Source organism: Solanum lycopersicum, chromosome 2, assembly GCF_036512215.1.
Source record: "Solanum lycopersicum chromosome 2, SLM_r2.1".
NCBI lineage: Eukaryota > Viridiplantae > Streptophyta > Magnoliopsida > Solanales > Solanaceae > Solanum > Solanum lycopersicum.
In genome coordinates, this window is record NC_090801.1 from 70,966,009 (window position 1) to 70,979,476 (window position 13,468).

The 13,468-nt window shown below is 35.1% G+C and overlaps 2 protein-coding genes across 7 annotated transcripts; both read right to left on the minus strand.

Moving 5' to 3' along the window:
• Positions 1 to 377: 377 nt before the first annotated feature.
• Positions 378 to 6,681, minus strand: LOC101264090 (sister chromatid cohesion 1 protein 2). 6 transcript variants are annotated; one of them, XR_011215010.1, is made up of 13 exons: positions 6,182 to 6,681; positions 4,522 to 4,807; positions 4,342 to 4,376; positions 4,207 to 4,244; positions 3,489 to 3,547; positions 2,860 to 3,416; positions 2,490 to 2,601; positions 2,213 to 2,349; positions 1,682 to 2,136; positions 1,470 to 1,506; positions 1,326 to 1,391; positions 1,097 to 1,229; positions 378 to 741 (listed from the first exon to the last, which is right to left on the minus strand). XR_011215010.1 is itself a non-coding variant. In XM_010317627.4 (13 exons), the coding sequence occupies exons 1-13, from the start codon at positions 6,303 to 6,305 to the stop codon at positions 634 to 636; spliced, it is 2,103 nt and encodes a 700-aa protein (XP_010315929.1). In that variant the 5' UTR covers positions 6,306 to 6,681; the 3' UTR covers positions 378 to 633. The 6 variants fall into 6 exon arrangements, 4 of the variants coding, with proteins under 4 accessions (XP_010315929.1, XP_010315928.1, XP_025885505.1 ...); XR_011215009.1 differs by having other exon boundaries at positions 4,342 to 4,379; XM_010317627.4 differs by having other exon boundaries at positions 1,370 to 1,391.
• A 3,475-nt stretch (positions 6,682 to 10,156) lies between these two features.
• On the minus strand, positions 10,157 to 13,422 carry LOC101247175 (transcription termination factor MTERF5, chloroplastic). The gene is made up of 4 exons (XM_004231746.5): positions 13,158 to 13,422; positions 12,194 to 12,243; positions 11,853 to 12,068; positions 10,157 to 11,704 (listed from the first exon to the last, which is right to left on the minus strand). The coding sequence occupies exons 1-4, from the start codon at positions 13,235 to 13,237 to the stop codon at positions 10,596 to 10,598; spliced, it is 1,455 nt and encodes a 484-aa protein (XP_004231794.1). The 5' UTR covers positions 13,238 to 13,422; the 3' UTR covers positions 10,157 to 10,595.
• Positions 13,423 to 13,468: the final 46 nt, after the last annotated feature.

Consider the following 13,468-nt stretch of genomic DNA (forward strand, 5'->3'; position numbering starts at 1 on the left):
GAATAAATTATTTCGAATTTGACAATCAAATAATACATCAAAATTTTTATGCATAAACTAATTTTTATTCTATGAGTACTTAAAGACACGAAAGACCTCTTTGTGTCCTACTCCTACCATGTCTTTTTTTTTTTTTTTTTTCGCGATAAAAGCTTTTTAAAACTCACAAATACAAATGTAACATGATATTTATACGACATAAGTCACAACTATTATTGCTCATTGTTGATTAAAACGCCTATGAATTGACAACATTGTAGAGCAATATTTTTCTATAACCACTTCCAGATATATATTGGGTATACAATTTTCTCATAAAAAGCCTTTTCGTGTATTTGATGTTAAAGAAAATTGGAGTAATAGCTTTTCACAAGTGGTTAAATTGGGCACCAGTAGTAGTTATAAACCAAAACATTGACAATAAATTCAACTAATTCCTGATAGAAGACATAATAGTTAACAATAACCTAACTTGCCTTCATGTTAAGGAGGAAGAGCAATAGCTAGCAAAGAAAAGCGCTCTTCCACTCATATATACTACCAAACATATATAAAAGCATATATGTCATGTGATTGTTTCCTCTGGCTACTATTTACCAACACAGCTCTCTTTGTGAACATATATATATAGATTCAGGACTCAGCTTCAAAGGTCTGCTTTAGTCTTGGGAGTTTTTGCAAAAGAATGTCACTGTAGGCATCATCCTGCCGCACATCTATACAGCCTCCTGATTTCAGAACCTGCGTGGAAAATAAGCATTGTAAATAATTCACAATGTATATATCTTACGTTGGATTATATTTACGTAAAACCAGAGACAAATGCGTAAAATAAATTCATGTGTCCGTCCATTATAACCAATGTTTATAGGCCAAGAAACACGGGGGCATTTAACAACAATAGAACCAAAGAAATTCCTTTTTAAGCACCACCATCTAGAGCACATCCTGGATGCTTGACAGAAGGGAAACAAGGGACAAAAACTCCTGCTGAAAGCGCTACTCAAAATATGTATCAAATAATTCCGTTCATCCACAAGTTCAATTTGGCAGACCTAAAATTACCAGAAAGATGAAAGGAACCTAAAAACAATACCAGTATCTCGTAGAACACCCTTGCACTGTCTCCCTTTGTTTTCCCCTTCATAAGCAAGGACAAGTTGACAACTTCTACCTCCTCCTTCCCCTTCCGAGCAAGGAAGTTTTCAAACAGGAATTTTGCGACCTTTCTGCATGCAAAAAGCCAAAAATTGGATCACCGCCAAAAACAGAAGAAATGAATTTTCACAAATTTCTGAGAGTCATAACCAAAAGATGCCACAGACAAGGGGATGCAAGAATTGAAACTGAGATCCCTTATTCATCATACCCTGTTCTCAGGGAATATTTGCCTGCAACCAAGACAACAACTTATGAGAATGGCAACTCAATTGAAATAATATTGCACCACTAAAACAGTACTTCCTTACATTTTCCTGAGGTATCCCCTTCAAATGAATTGATCTCCTGAGGAAAGAGCGCATTTGTTGCAGTTAGCACTTATTAGCATTGCAATAACAGATACAGACAATAGAACTTTTTTATTTCCAAAAAAAGTTAATAATCATCACAATACACTTCAGTAGCTGAAAGCAATTTCCTTTACTTATGTAAGCAATCAGACTAGTCAATCGTGTCATACCTCGTCCATTAAATTCATTTCAAATTCTACATCCTCCATGGAAAGTGCTTCTTTCTCTGTGATTTCAGCTGAACTTGCTGGTTCTATGTGTGATTTAGAAGTTCCTTGCGTATCATGAAATCTCAGCGAACTTGAGCCAGTGACAGGTGTTGTAGGAGCAATAGGTGTTTGTTCTCCATCATATCTGAGAGTATTAGGAGATTCAGGTACACCCACATGCAGAGATGCCGCAGGAGCATCAGGTATTTGTTCTCCACATCTGAGGGTACCAGGAGATTCAGGTAAATACTCATGCATAGATGTAGCAGAAGCAATAGGTATTTGTTCCCCAGATCTGAGTTTATAAGGAGAGTCTGGCATGTCCTCACGCAGAGGAATTTCTACTGTTTCTGCAGGCCCATGCTGTGCTGATCTAATTTTGCTAATTGCTGATGCAATATCAATCGAAAGACTACCTGCATTGCCACAGTTGGTTAGTTAAATTACCTAAAACACGGAAATGGCAGTGGCAGTGTTTGAACCTTTACTCACAAGGAATAAGAGGCTCCTCAAAACTCTGAGGAAGTGAGGAAATTTTATGTACTTTCCATGCAAAATAACTGGAATGAGGGGATTTCCTTCTCTTGCAAACTAAGTCATTTGCATCGCCAATCCAGTGCTTGAATACCCTGCATGTTAGGGTTGTGTCACATCAATCTCTTCTAACTATGCGATGAACTTAACTGCACTAACTAAAGAAGGTTACAACAAGAAGATCCTGCATACGGATATCTTAGTGCAATAGGTTGAATAAAGAAAAGGATCGTACTCATTTGGGATCACAATAGATTCATCAAATATGCACTTCCGCTTCCTTGAAATCCGCCTACGCTCCTTCTTAGCTGGGGTGCGAATAGATATAAAATCCGGTGATGTAGATCCTGAATTAGAAGAAAGTGATGTTGGTTAAAACAACAAGCATTTTAGAACATGATTTGCTTGGGCATCTGAAGGGACAAATTAGATTGTGTCCAACAAGCAAGCAAAAAGGGTGAGAAGGGGCACACATATTCCTTATTTTTTCTAGGTGAAGGGGAAAAAGAGGGGTGGCAGGTGCAGCTTATTCCATTTCCGGTCGGATTCAGCTGTTCAACTAAAAGATATGTGAAAGAACAAGGTAAACCAGATAAAGGAATCACCTGCGATCTTGGTCTCTGGGGATACATCAATACAGAGGGACACTGATCGATCAACTTTAGTCCGATCCTTCCCTTTCCTCGAGGAAGATGCTTCAACATTTTTCTTTTGCTCAAAACCACAGTTTTCCACAAGAGATGATTCACCAAGGACTGCTGGTTGTTCATCATCTACATTCACTCCTACATCAGGGTGTTTTAAGAGCTCACGAGTATGCTGATGAATTTTCTCAGATTGTTGATCGGTGTTGATTTCCAATGTAGCTTCTGTGATAATCATCGGTTCTGCGTGCTTTTCCAAAGATGACCTCTTTTCATAAAGATGCTCCTCGTTTACTAAGTTCCCAGCACTCGACTCTTTCATTTGCTCATCACCAGTCTGGTGATCAGCTTTCCTATCAAAGATCATCTGAATTTCAATGTCCCCAAAGGTCATTGGTTCAAAGCGCTCTTCCAAGGAGAATCTAGTCTCATTAAGGTTCCACATAGCTTCCACGTGGCTTGACCCAACTGATGGGTTGAAGTCCAAATCTTTGTCCATCAGGTGAGGTGAATATATGCTATAACATGAAATGTTAAATTCTTAGCACTAGCACTAGATCTAATTAAAGAGGTGCGAGATCAGTGCATACTCTCTAACTGGAGTGTGATTTGTGGACTTCAACTCTGAATGAGAGACACCTTCCTCATACTGAAAAAAGCAGCTTATATGTCATGTATGCAAGAATATCCACAGAAAACAAAGCTTGAAGTTTTTCATGCAGCAGTACCAGATTGAGAGATAGAGACGGGAACACCCCAACCCCAACACCCACACAAAATGAAAGTAGTAGTTATGCGAAATTCCAACCAACCCATGCCATCATCAGGAAAAAAACAAATGAAGGTGACTGCTTACGGCTCTAAGCTAATTCTTATTCAAGTATCATCAGAAACTTGAACCAGTTTGATCCATCAAATAACTTCTTCAAATTAAACACAGCACCACTAACACTGTCCAGTACTTGTTCAAAGAAAAGCAGTTACGTGAATTCGTGAATCCATGATGTATCTTGACAAGTACAAATTCCACTAACCACTTTGCAGATAATAATTTAAAATCAATCAACTGATTCGATGTGCTACACCAATCCTAAGGTTCTAACAACATATAGCAAAGAGTTTAACATAAACTATGAGATATTCAGGGAAAACAGTAGTATATCTTGCTAAGCAGTGATAGTGGTATTAAGTGAACACAAAGCAGAAAGTGATTTATGCTGCCTTCTTTTGTTGGAAAAGTTTCAAAGGCCGAGACATGCTGTTAACAAAACAAACCAAAGAAATGATTATACTTCATAAAATGACTACCTTGCAAGATGAGCCAAAAACTAAATTTTCCTGAGCATCTGAAACAAAAAGCAGAAACTCTCTTTTAAAAAAAGTAAGTGACATAAAGCCGAAAAAAGTAACCATGAATTAAAAGACAACAGAAATGTACTGTACCGGAAAGCGTGATTTCTTCACGGGATGCGAAATGACTACTTCAAAACAGTTTGTTGCAAACCAAGATTGAAATAATTAAACCCCAAACCGACAATCAGAAAAAACACAAGGAGAAAGAGAAAGGAAAACATACAAATTAACATGGAAAACCACGTCATTCATGGAAAGTATTTATTTTACCTGTTTGCGTCTTGATCTTCCAAGACTTCCAGATCAAAAGTATCCAGTTCAAATTTCTTTGGTCGGGTGATAGAGTGGACAGGAGCATGCATACCCGCGATCCTTACAACTGATGGTTTACTAGTTGGTCTATTGCGAGTTGAAAAATCAGCAAGGTTAACAAGAACATTATTACAGTCTTTGAAAAGATACTCCACTTTTTTCGAATATATTCTAACCACACCCAGGAGCAGGTGACCTAAAATTCTGTATGTGACCACAGGAGCTTCATCATGCAGAATTTTCTCTGAGCAAAGGAAAAACCAGTAAAGCAAATCTAAATCACTCAAGAAATGATTAAAATTCTTAATGCTACTTTTATGTGCATCGTGCTGCAATTAAAAAAACAGAATCAAACAGTGTCAAGAATCTGAAATAAAAAAGATCCCAAGACAATAATCACATTCATTACGTATATACACAGCAATTCATAAACATGTGAACGTAATCAAGATTGCAAACAACAACAACATGCCCGATGTAATTCCACAAGTGGCGTCTGCAAAGGATGGTGCATATGCATCCTTACCCCTACCTTACGGAGGCAGAGAGGTTTCCGATAACCCCGCCAAAAACAGTTACCTAGATCATCCAGGGAATTCACAGAGACAGCATTTAACACCACCTATAATCACCCAAGTTTGCAGCAAAGGTTCACAATCCAACATAAAGCCAGAAACCATTTTCCGTGGCTCGGAAGACATGCTAATTTCCAAGTAATTAATATTTTACACTGAGTCTTGTGAATTCCATGTTACAACTATAGCATTTGTTACAGCTAACACTAGAAGTTGCAAACTAAGTGAAATTTCCAAAAAAAAAAAAATGTCAGTCACACATGAACCTATTTCACCTTCATGACCAAAACCCCGATTCTATTCTGTGATCAAATCACATTCTTCCATTCATTAGTTTACCCACGAGGTTCAACGAGAAGCTGAGCACCACAATATTCTTTCTTCTCATGGGGGGCATTCTACTAGGAAAGAAGATTCCTATAAGTGGTAGTACTTAATTGGGGCATTGTGGTAAAATTATTTGCCGAGAGAGGTCTCTAATGACCCAACGACTTTCCGATGTGATTGACAAGCAGTGGTTTACGAAAAATCTAGTTTAAAAATGTATGGTTTTAGCACTCAATTTGAGCACAACTGTTCAGCCATCCAACTATATGTGAAAAATAGAAGGCTATAGTTGATGTAGGGATGACATCTAACACAATGGAGACAAAAGGTAACTAGTAGCTGCAATTTGGGACAAAAATAAACTATATGAACTGTGCATGCGAGAGCTATGTAAAGAAATCCGCCAAACTCATGTCAGCAGCACGTCTCTTTTTACTAGTAAGTCAACAGAACACTAAATTCCAATAAATAACACTGTGGTTAAATTAGAAATCAGGGTTCTCTAAAGGGTAAAGAAACAACCTCTCACTCTGTCTTAATGTATGAAGAAAATAAATACAAATAGAAAAGAGGTTAGGAGAAAAGCGTTTACAGGAGAAGAAGAAAGATAAAAAAACACCATCTTAATTAAAAAGACTACTTTTTGTTCTTGTAATAAGTCTCCATCAAAGATGAAGAAAGGGGTAAACAAAAAAACAGGAAAACGGAAAACGCACCGACAGAAGAAACGATGTTTGTCTGCTGGACTTGGTCTTTCTTGAGACGTTTATGACAATGAGCAGCAATCCAAATGGTGCCTAAAGGCCCCTTCTTTGAAAGAAGTAACTGTGAATAAAACATCTTCTTTCTCTCTTTACCTATCTTTGTTTTTGTACAAGAGAGAGACAAAAATGCCTCACTCTACTTACAAATTTTTTCTATGTATGAGATGAACCAAAGTGTAGGCTCTGCATTCAACTGCTAGCCCTTTGAGAAGAGGGAGTGGATTGTCAAACAAGTCTCACAATTTTTTAATTTTCGAAATGTGTTTCTCCGTTTTTGGAATGTACGACCAAATAAACCCCTATCTCACCATAAAATAACACTAATGACCAAATAAATATAACTTTCTATTGAGAGCTCATGTAACTGATTAGGCATACTTGGGAACTAGTAATTAATATTTCATGCTTCTGACTGTAGATGTAGAAGCATTTTTTTAATAATGTAATTAAAAAAAAAATAGGATTTCTACTTTCTAGAAATAGCGTATTTATTTATATTATTAGCTTAGGAACAAGCAATTAAAATTTGGAGACAAATCAAATATGGTTTGTTCTTGCATTCAATTAAAAGTTATTCTTTTTTTTTTTCCGTAGTCTCATATATTTACAGTAAAAAAAGTTTTTTTTTTTAAAAGACACGTTTGTTCTTATCGATTTTATGGGGTTCCTCACAAACGGTAACTTGTGTATGTACTTTGAGTGCAATACGTGTCATTTCGACACACCCCTATCACCCACGGCCATTGTCAATTCCTAATGCTTTTCCAGAATCATTAACCAATTATTATTTTAATGTTATCATTTGGTTAATGTAATTTTATCTATCATATCATATATTATTATAACTGGGAATAAAAAAAATTAAAAGTTAAGGTTACGATTTTATCTTTATTATAAATTAAAAAAATATTAGGAAAAAATCAAATTACCGTTTTACTCCTATATTTAATTAAAATGTTATAAACTATTAATAAATTAAATATTAAATAATAACTATATCATATTGTTTCATAAGTTTTTTGGCTTTTGATTTTCTTCCTAATCTAAATTACTCTCCCATTACCTATAATTGTTCACTTCTATTATTAAAGAGGGCGAATGAAGAGTTGTACGGTATTGATTATGACTTTATGAGAGAAATGCACAACTATCAAATAAATCTTTCATTTCACTCTAAATACATTAGTTGATCAATAATCACTTTCATTATCTTTGCGGAGGTTAAAATTCATCTTTTCACAATGTTAACCTTCTAATAAACATAGTAAGTAGCTAATACATGTTCATGTTTTGATAAATTCTCTTTTGATATTTGATTTATAGGCAATTATTGAAGGAATTCAACGCGTTTTCACTGATTTACATACTTTGGGTAAGTGAGATGAAAATTTTCTTCTTCCTTTCTTTGTCATTTCACTTAATTATGTTAATTATATAAATTGATCATTGAAAAGGTGCATTTATGTCTCTGTCGTTAAATTTATTCTGTTTACTTTATAAGAACTCAGTTTTTCCGGTTTCATATCATACCTAGCTAGCTACAATATTTGGAAGAAAATCATTTTAGATAATAATGATGGTCATATTTAAATGGCTTAAGTCATCGATAACCACTTAAAGTTGTCTGCAAATTTCACTTAAACACCTCTTCTTAGGCTTGTTCCAATTGAATCCCGTACTAATAAAAAAATTTACCTATCAAACACTTTATAGACAATCAGCTGAAATAAGAGAGTGTGTGTTATACACTTGCTGGTGATGTGGCATAGTAACTAAATACACCATAGACTATCATTTTTAAATCTTACTCTTATCCTCAAACTTCATTTAGATTTATTGATGTTCTTTTTTCTTCTTGTGTTGTCAGTTATTTAAAATTTAAATAAATTAACAATTTCAAATAATAATTTCAAATTCATATTATTCTTGCCCCAAAAAATGGAGTTTGCCGGAAATAATGAACACTAAAGTAAAGTAAAAAGATGATTGATCACTAATTGCTCGTTACTTTAATTTTTTTTAATCTTTATTTAATGAAATTTGCTTAACATCCCATTTCAAAGGAAAGGAATCTCTGTTTCATCTTCTTCCTTTTTTTGTTTTTCTTTTGTTTTAAGATTTTTATTTAATTTATGTTTGGGTTTAATTTGACAAAATAGATGAACAAGCTTAGATACTTTTGATGGCAGCAGAGATAACATTTTTTACGGTTGAAAAACTTATGGTGGGTAATTTGAATGTGTAGTTGGTTATTTGACAATGGTAGACTTATGGATGATAGCAACCGATTTAATAAACTGGTGTATTGGAGAAAGAGAATGGCTGAAAATCGAAAAAGAAGGAGAAAGAATTATGAGTGGTGATGGTTGCAGAATTATGAGCGGTGATGGTTGCAGCTTGCCATGGAAAAATGGTGATGAGCCTTCTCAAAGAAGAAGAAGATATAAAATCTTTTTTTTTTACTGAAAAGTTATGCTTTCACGCTCATTTCTTTGTGTGTATTATAAACACTTTGCCATGTCAGCAAAAAGGGTTTAATAGGTAAAAAATTTTGTTGTCTAGGTGTTCAATTGGAACAAGCCTAAGAAAAGGTGTCTAAGTGAAATTTGTGGACAACTTTAAGTGGCTATCGATGACTTAAGCCTATTTAAATATTATGTGTCTTACCTAATTTTTTGTTGCATTCACCTAAGTATCAGCTCAAAGTGTACCAAAAAAAAACAAAGCATCCAAGTTAGTGATGTTTACGTGCACTTTTTAGATTTGGGGCAAGAGTTCCTTGATATGTCACATATCATCAGATGTTATATTATTTTAATTTATTTTACTTAATTCCACATATCTTATTTTTCAAACAAATAACTCAAAGTTAAATGAAAAGAATTAGTTGTCACCCTTGTATTTGTATAGAGAAACATATATTTAGATATTTTAGTCTAGAAGACTATTTAAAATCCTTCTTTTCAATTACTTTTGGATGCAAAAGTAAATTTTATACAGAAATATATTAAATATAAGCTTTACATGAGATTAGACTTACTTAAATTTTAGATTGTAATAGAAGATAAACATGCAGCGTTTCTAGAACTAGGTATTAATAAGGGAGTAAGGTATCTTCCACGAGAAGAAGAGACAATTTGTATGGTTAACTAAATATAATATAGATTTCATTTTAAATATTTATTTGGAACTATATTTTATCTTAATCATCTTTAATATATTAATTCGAAATTATAATTTAAAAATAATTTAGTCATAATACCAAATGATTCATATGAATTTGGCTATAATTTTTATTGAAAATAAACAAAGAATCATTATTTTACTTAATATATTTCTTAGCATATTTATCAAATTTTTCTATTTCAAGTTTGAAAGTGAAATAAGGAATCACATTGTAAAAAAATGTGCTCATTGAAATAATTTCAAAGAGTTGTGTACAAAAGCACAATGTAATTTTAGAGTTTTTTTTAAACTTGATTTGATCCTACAATATTTGATATCTACTTTGATTTAAATTACGGCAAGGTTATAAAAACTTAATAACATAGTATCGTAAGTTTTTCTATTCTAACCTATACTTGTAACTAAAATAGAAAATTTAAATTATTTCTATCACACTATTTACTTTAACATCTGACTTTGAAAGTGCTCCATTCTCCAACCTGTAAATTTAATAAATGAATATTATCTGTGGATGATCTTAATGAACCAATATCACAAATACTAATATTTGAACTATTAAATGAGATACTATATGTGAAAAAATAATATCATACTCAATGTAAGCTTGTTACTCGATAATAATACATACAGGAAACGTAAATTTCCCAGGATTAGTCCAAACAAACATATAGACTACCTTAACTAAACAGTGAATAAGAGGTGTTCATTGTCTAGTCTAGAAAAGATAACTGTTGCAAAGGATCCTGTTGAAAGCCATATATATATATATATATGTGTGTGTGTCCTCACAAATAGTGTTGATCTCCCAAGAATTGAGAAATCACTTGTTAAAGATCATATTCTAAAGGCCTATCAACACAACAAACCTCCAGTACAAAATACACATAAAATGCATTGCCTAAAAGCTATTCTACCGATTAGTTTTGTCTGTACAGTTGTACACCAGGTACAGGAGATGTCTACTGACTCAATAAGATTCCTCAAGAGGAGAGGAAGCAAATTTCCCTAGCATCCATTGAGACAACTTTGTAAAAAAAACATTAATAGGAACACTGCTATCTTCACCTAGCAATAACTCAAAACCATAACTTTTGGCTCAACGGACTTTGAAATCTAAATGCTAAAATCTCCACATATCCCTTTATTGGCTGGTGACTTCCATCAGAGACGTTGCCTGTGGCTAACTATCTATTAGTTTCTGCAATTTTTTTTCCAAAGCCTTATTGAAAGCATCTTCTGACAGTGACAACATCTGGTTAAGTAACAACCTTACACCTTTATCAGTCATAATGGCAAGCCTTGGCTTGATTCTCTCTTCTAAACTATAACCAAAATACTGAGGAAACTTGACCAGTTCTGTTCTTGGATAACCCATGGTCAAAAAGAACTCCCACTTTAATACCAACTTAGCGAAGCTAAAAGTATATAGAGCACCGTATCTTGACACCATTGTGGCAATTTCCGTCATACTGAACCCCTTATCCTTGAAGAACTCGGTGGCAGGCTTAATGTTAGCCTCAATGCTAAGACCAAAGGTTTGAGGACATCGGTAGAGAAGAACTCCAACATCAACCCCCATTGACCGGAAGTACTCAGTTGCAGGCCTTAGCTTGTCCTCCACGCTATAACTTATGATGTTTGGACATCTGGTTAGAACCTTGCTCACACACTCAGCAGATAGACCCATTTCATAAAGAAAGTCCACTGTTGCTTTCAATTTAGGTCTACTGTAAGTGAGAAGTGCAGGAAAACGGTAGATTACTTTAGCCCATTGTTCTTTATCAACGCCCAGTTCTTCCAAAAATGTCATTGTTGGAATTAAATTATCTGAGAGACTAATTCCACATAGTTGAGGCCTTTTGCTGAGAATTGTTGGGATCTGTGATCTTGGCACTCCAAGATCAAGGAGGAACTCAACTACTGGTTTGATTTTTCCCTCAAGACTATAGTAAGCAAAAGCAGGAAACTTTCGTGTGATTACTCTAATCCTTTCAATGTCCATGCCCAGTTCAACAAGGTATAAAATATGTGGGGGAAGCTTTCCAGTGGGTCCAATATCAGTCACTCGTGCCAGAGCCTTCAGTTTCTTGGAGTCGAGAACAGCACTAGGAGGTGAAGCTGGTGTGACAGGAATAGGTACTTTTTCAACAGTTTCTTCTATTTTCTCCACAACTGGTGGGTTTGGAAAGCTCTCCACAACGTCCACCAAAATGCTTCCATATTCCTCGTGGAGGGCCTCAAGGTATGGGATGAGAGCATCCCTAATCTCAAGAGTTGTTAGTTCTCGTCCTGCAAATAAAAGGAAATTCACAATTTACAGATGAAGTTAAACAGAAAACAGCACAGTGAATATGCTCATGCACATTCTGCGAATTCACAGATGTACAAGCAGATAAATAGGGGAAAACAACAGGAAATCAATCTGCTTAAACCAGACCTACGAGGTAGCGAGACTTATGAACAGAATGCAGCCGAGAGACAAGGTGTTCGATAAAAGACTCTGATCTGTTGATAGCTCTTGCTGCAAGAGCATTGCTTAAACCCTGTTTCTTCAGAAACAAGGTCAAGACAGCCTTCGCCTCTTCCTTTTCAGCAGCTACAAGGGTTGGGGGGACCAACCTTAAGCTAAAAGATCCGTCTACCTCAGATTCAGCTGTCAATCGAAGATAATGTACAAATATTACGGCAAAACCAATAGCAGCACTGCAAGGAGGATACACAGTGCTGGAAAGTCTACTGGAGGTAACAGAATTCATATTCCAGAATTGAGAAACTTACAATACTTAGCTGTGCAAAAGAAAACCTTCTGAGGGAACGACAATACAATCCTGAAGAAAGTTTAACTAATTATTTAACCCCGACTTAGAGAGAAGACGATATTTACAACAAAACCGTGAATTACAACTACAAGATATCCAGTGTGATCCCACAAGTGGGGTCTGGGGAGGGTGGGGTGTACGGCTGTACGCAACCTTACCCTATCTTGAGTGAGGTAGGGAGGTTGTTTCCAATAGCTCAAGAAAAACGTTTGCAAAAACAGCTTTGACAAATACAAGTAAAAACTAAAGTGAAAATATTGTAGAAAAAACGAGGATTTACATGTCTACAAAAGTATAAACAGGTCATATGCTAGTGCAGTGGAAAATAAGTGATGCCTAATCAACTTCTTTTATTCATATAGTTAGGAAAAAGAGGAGTCATATTTAGAGCTCTTATTCTGTACGAGTGGTATTATAATGCATATTATATTTACACAACCACCGAAAGTTTAGTTCTAAATTCTAAGAGGTATTGCCAGGGAATAGTCATATTTATCACTAACAAACAATTTAGAGCAACTAGCCTCAATCTCAAGCAAGTTTGTGGCCGGCTTTATGAATCCTTGTCCATATCGCTCCATTTAAGTTCATCTCAGTACAATATTACTAAAGATCAATTTCTCCGGCACTCCTACAGGCTACATTCATAAAAAATACATAAATCTCTAACAAGGCTAAAAGTTGTATATATAATAACTTGATTCAAATTTAATCTCATCTAATTGGTATTGCCTATATGTACCTCTAACAAGACTATGACCTTAAGCACAGGTCATACTAAGCCAATGGTGTTACCATGTTCAAATTGAAAGTGGTGTCATAGGTAACAGGTTATAGCACCTAAACATCAATATCATACAGACCCACAAAGAAAAACCATTAAAAGACAGTAAATTTGTGATGTTAGTCGAAGATAACGTTACCGATAAAGGGGTACTCGTGATGTTCTTGAAAAAAAGGCAAGCTTTGCGTTTGGGATTCGTAGTTGCATAAAAGATGTCATTTTTCAGCTGCTCAGTGGTGTTGTTACTATGAAAACTAGTGTGAAGCATTGATTAAACAAAGAAGGTGAAGTAAAAAACGGAGTTGGAAATTGGGTGTATTTGAAGATTTTTGGGGAGGAGGCTTTTGGACCGCAGATGTGGTTTGTTCTCTAGTGCCAAACACAATCTCTAGACCAGCAATAAGATGGTCTTAATTTTGAGTCCTCGTGGAAAGTCACCTGCACTGCACG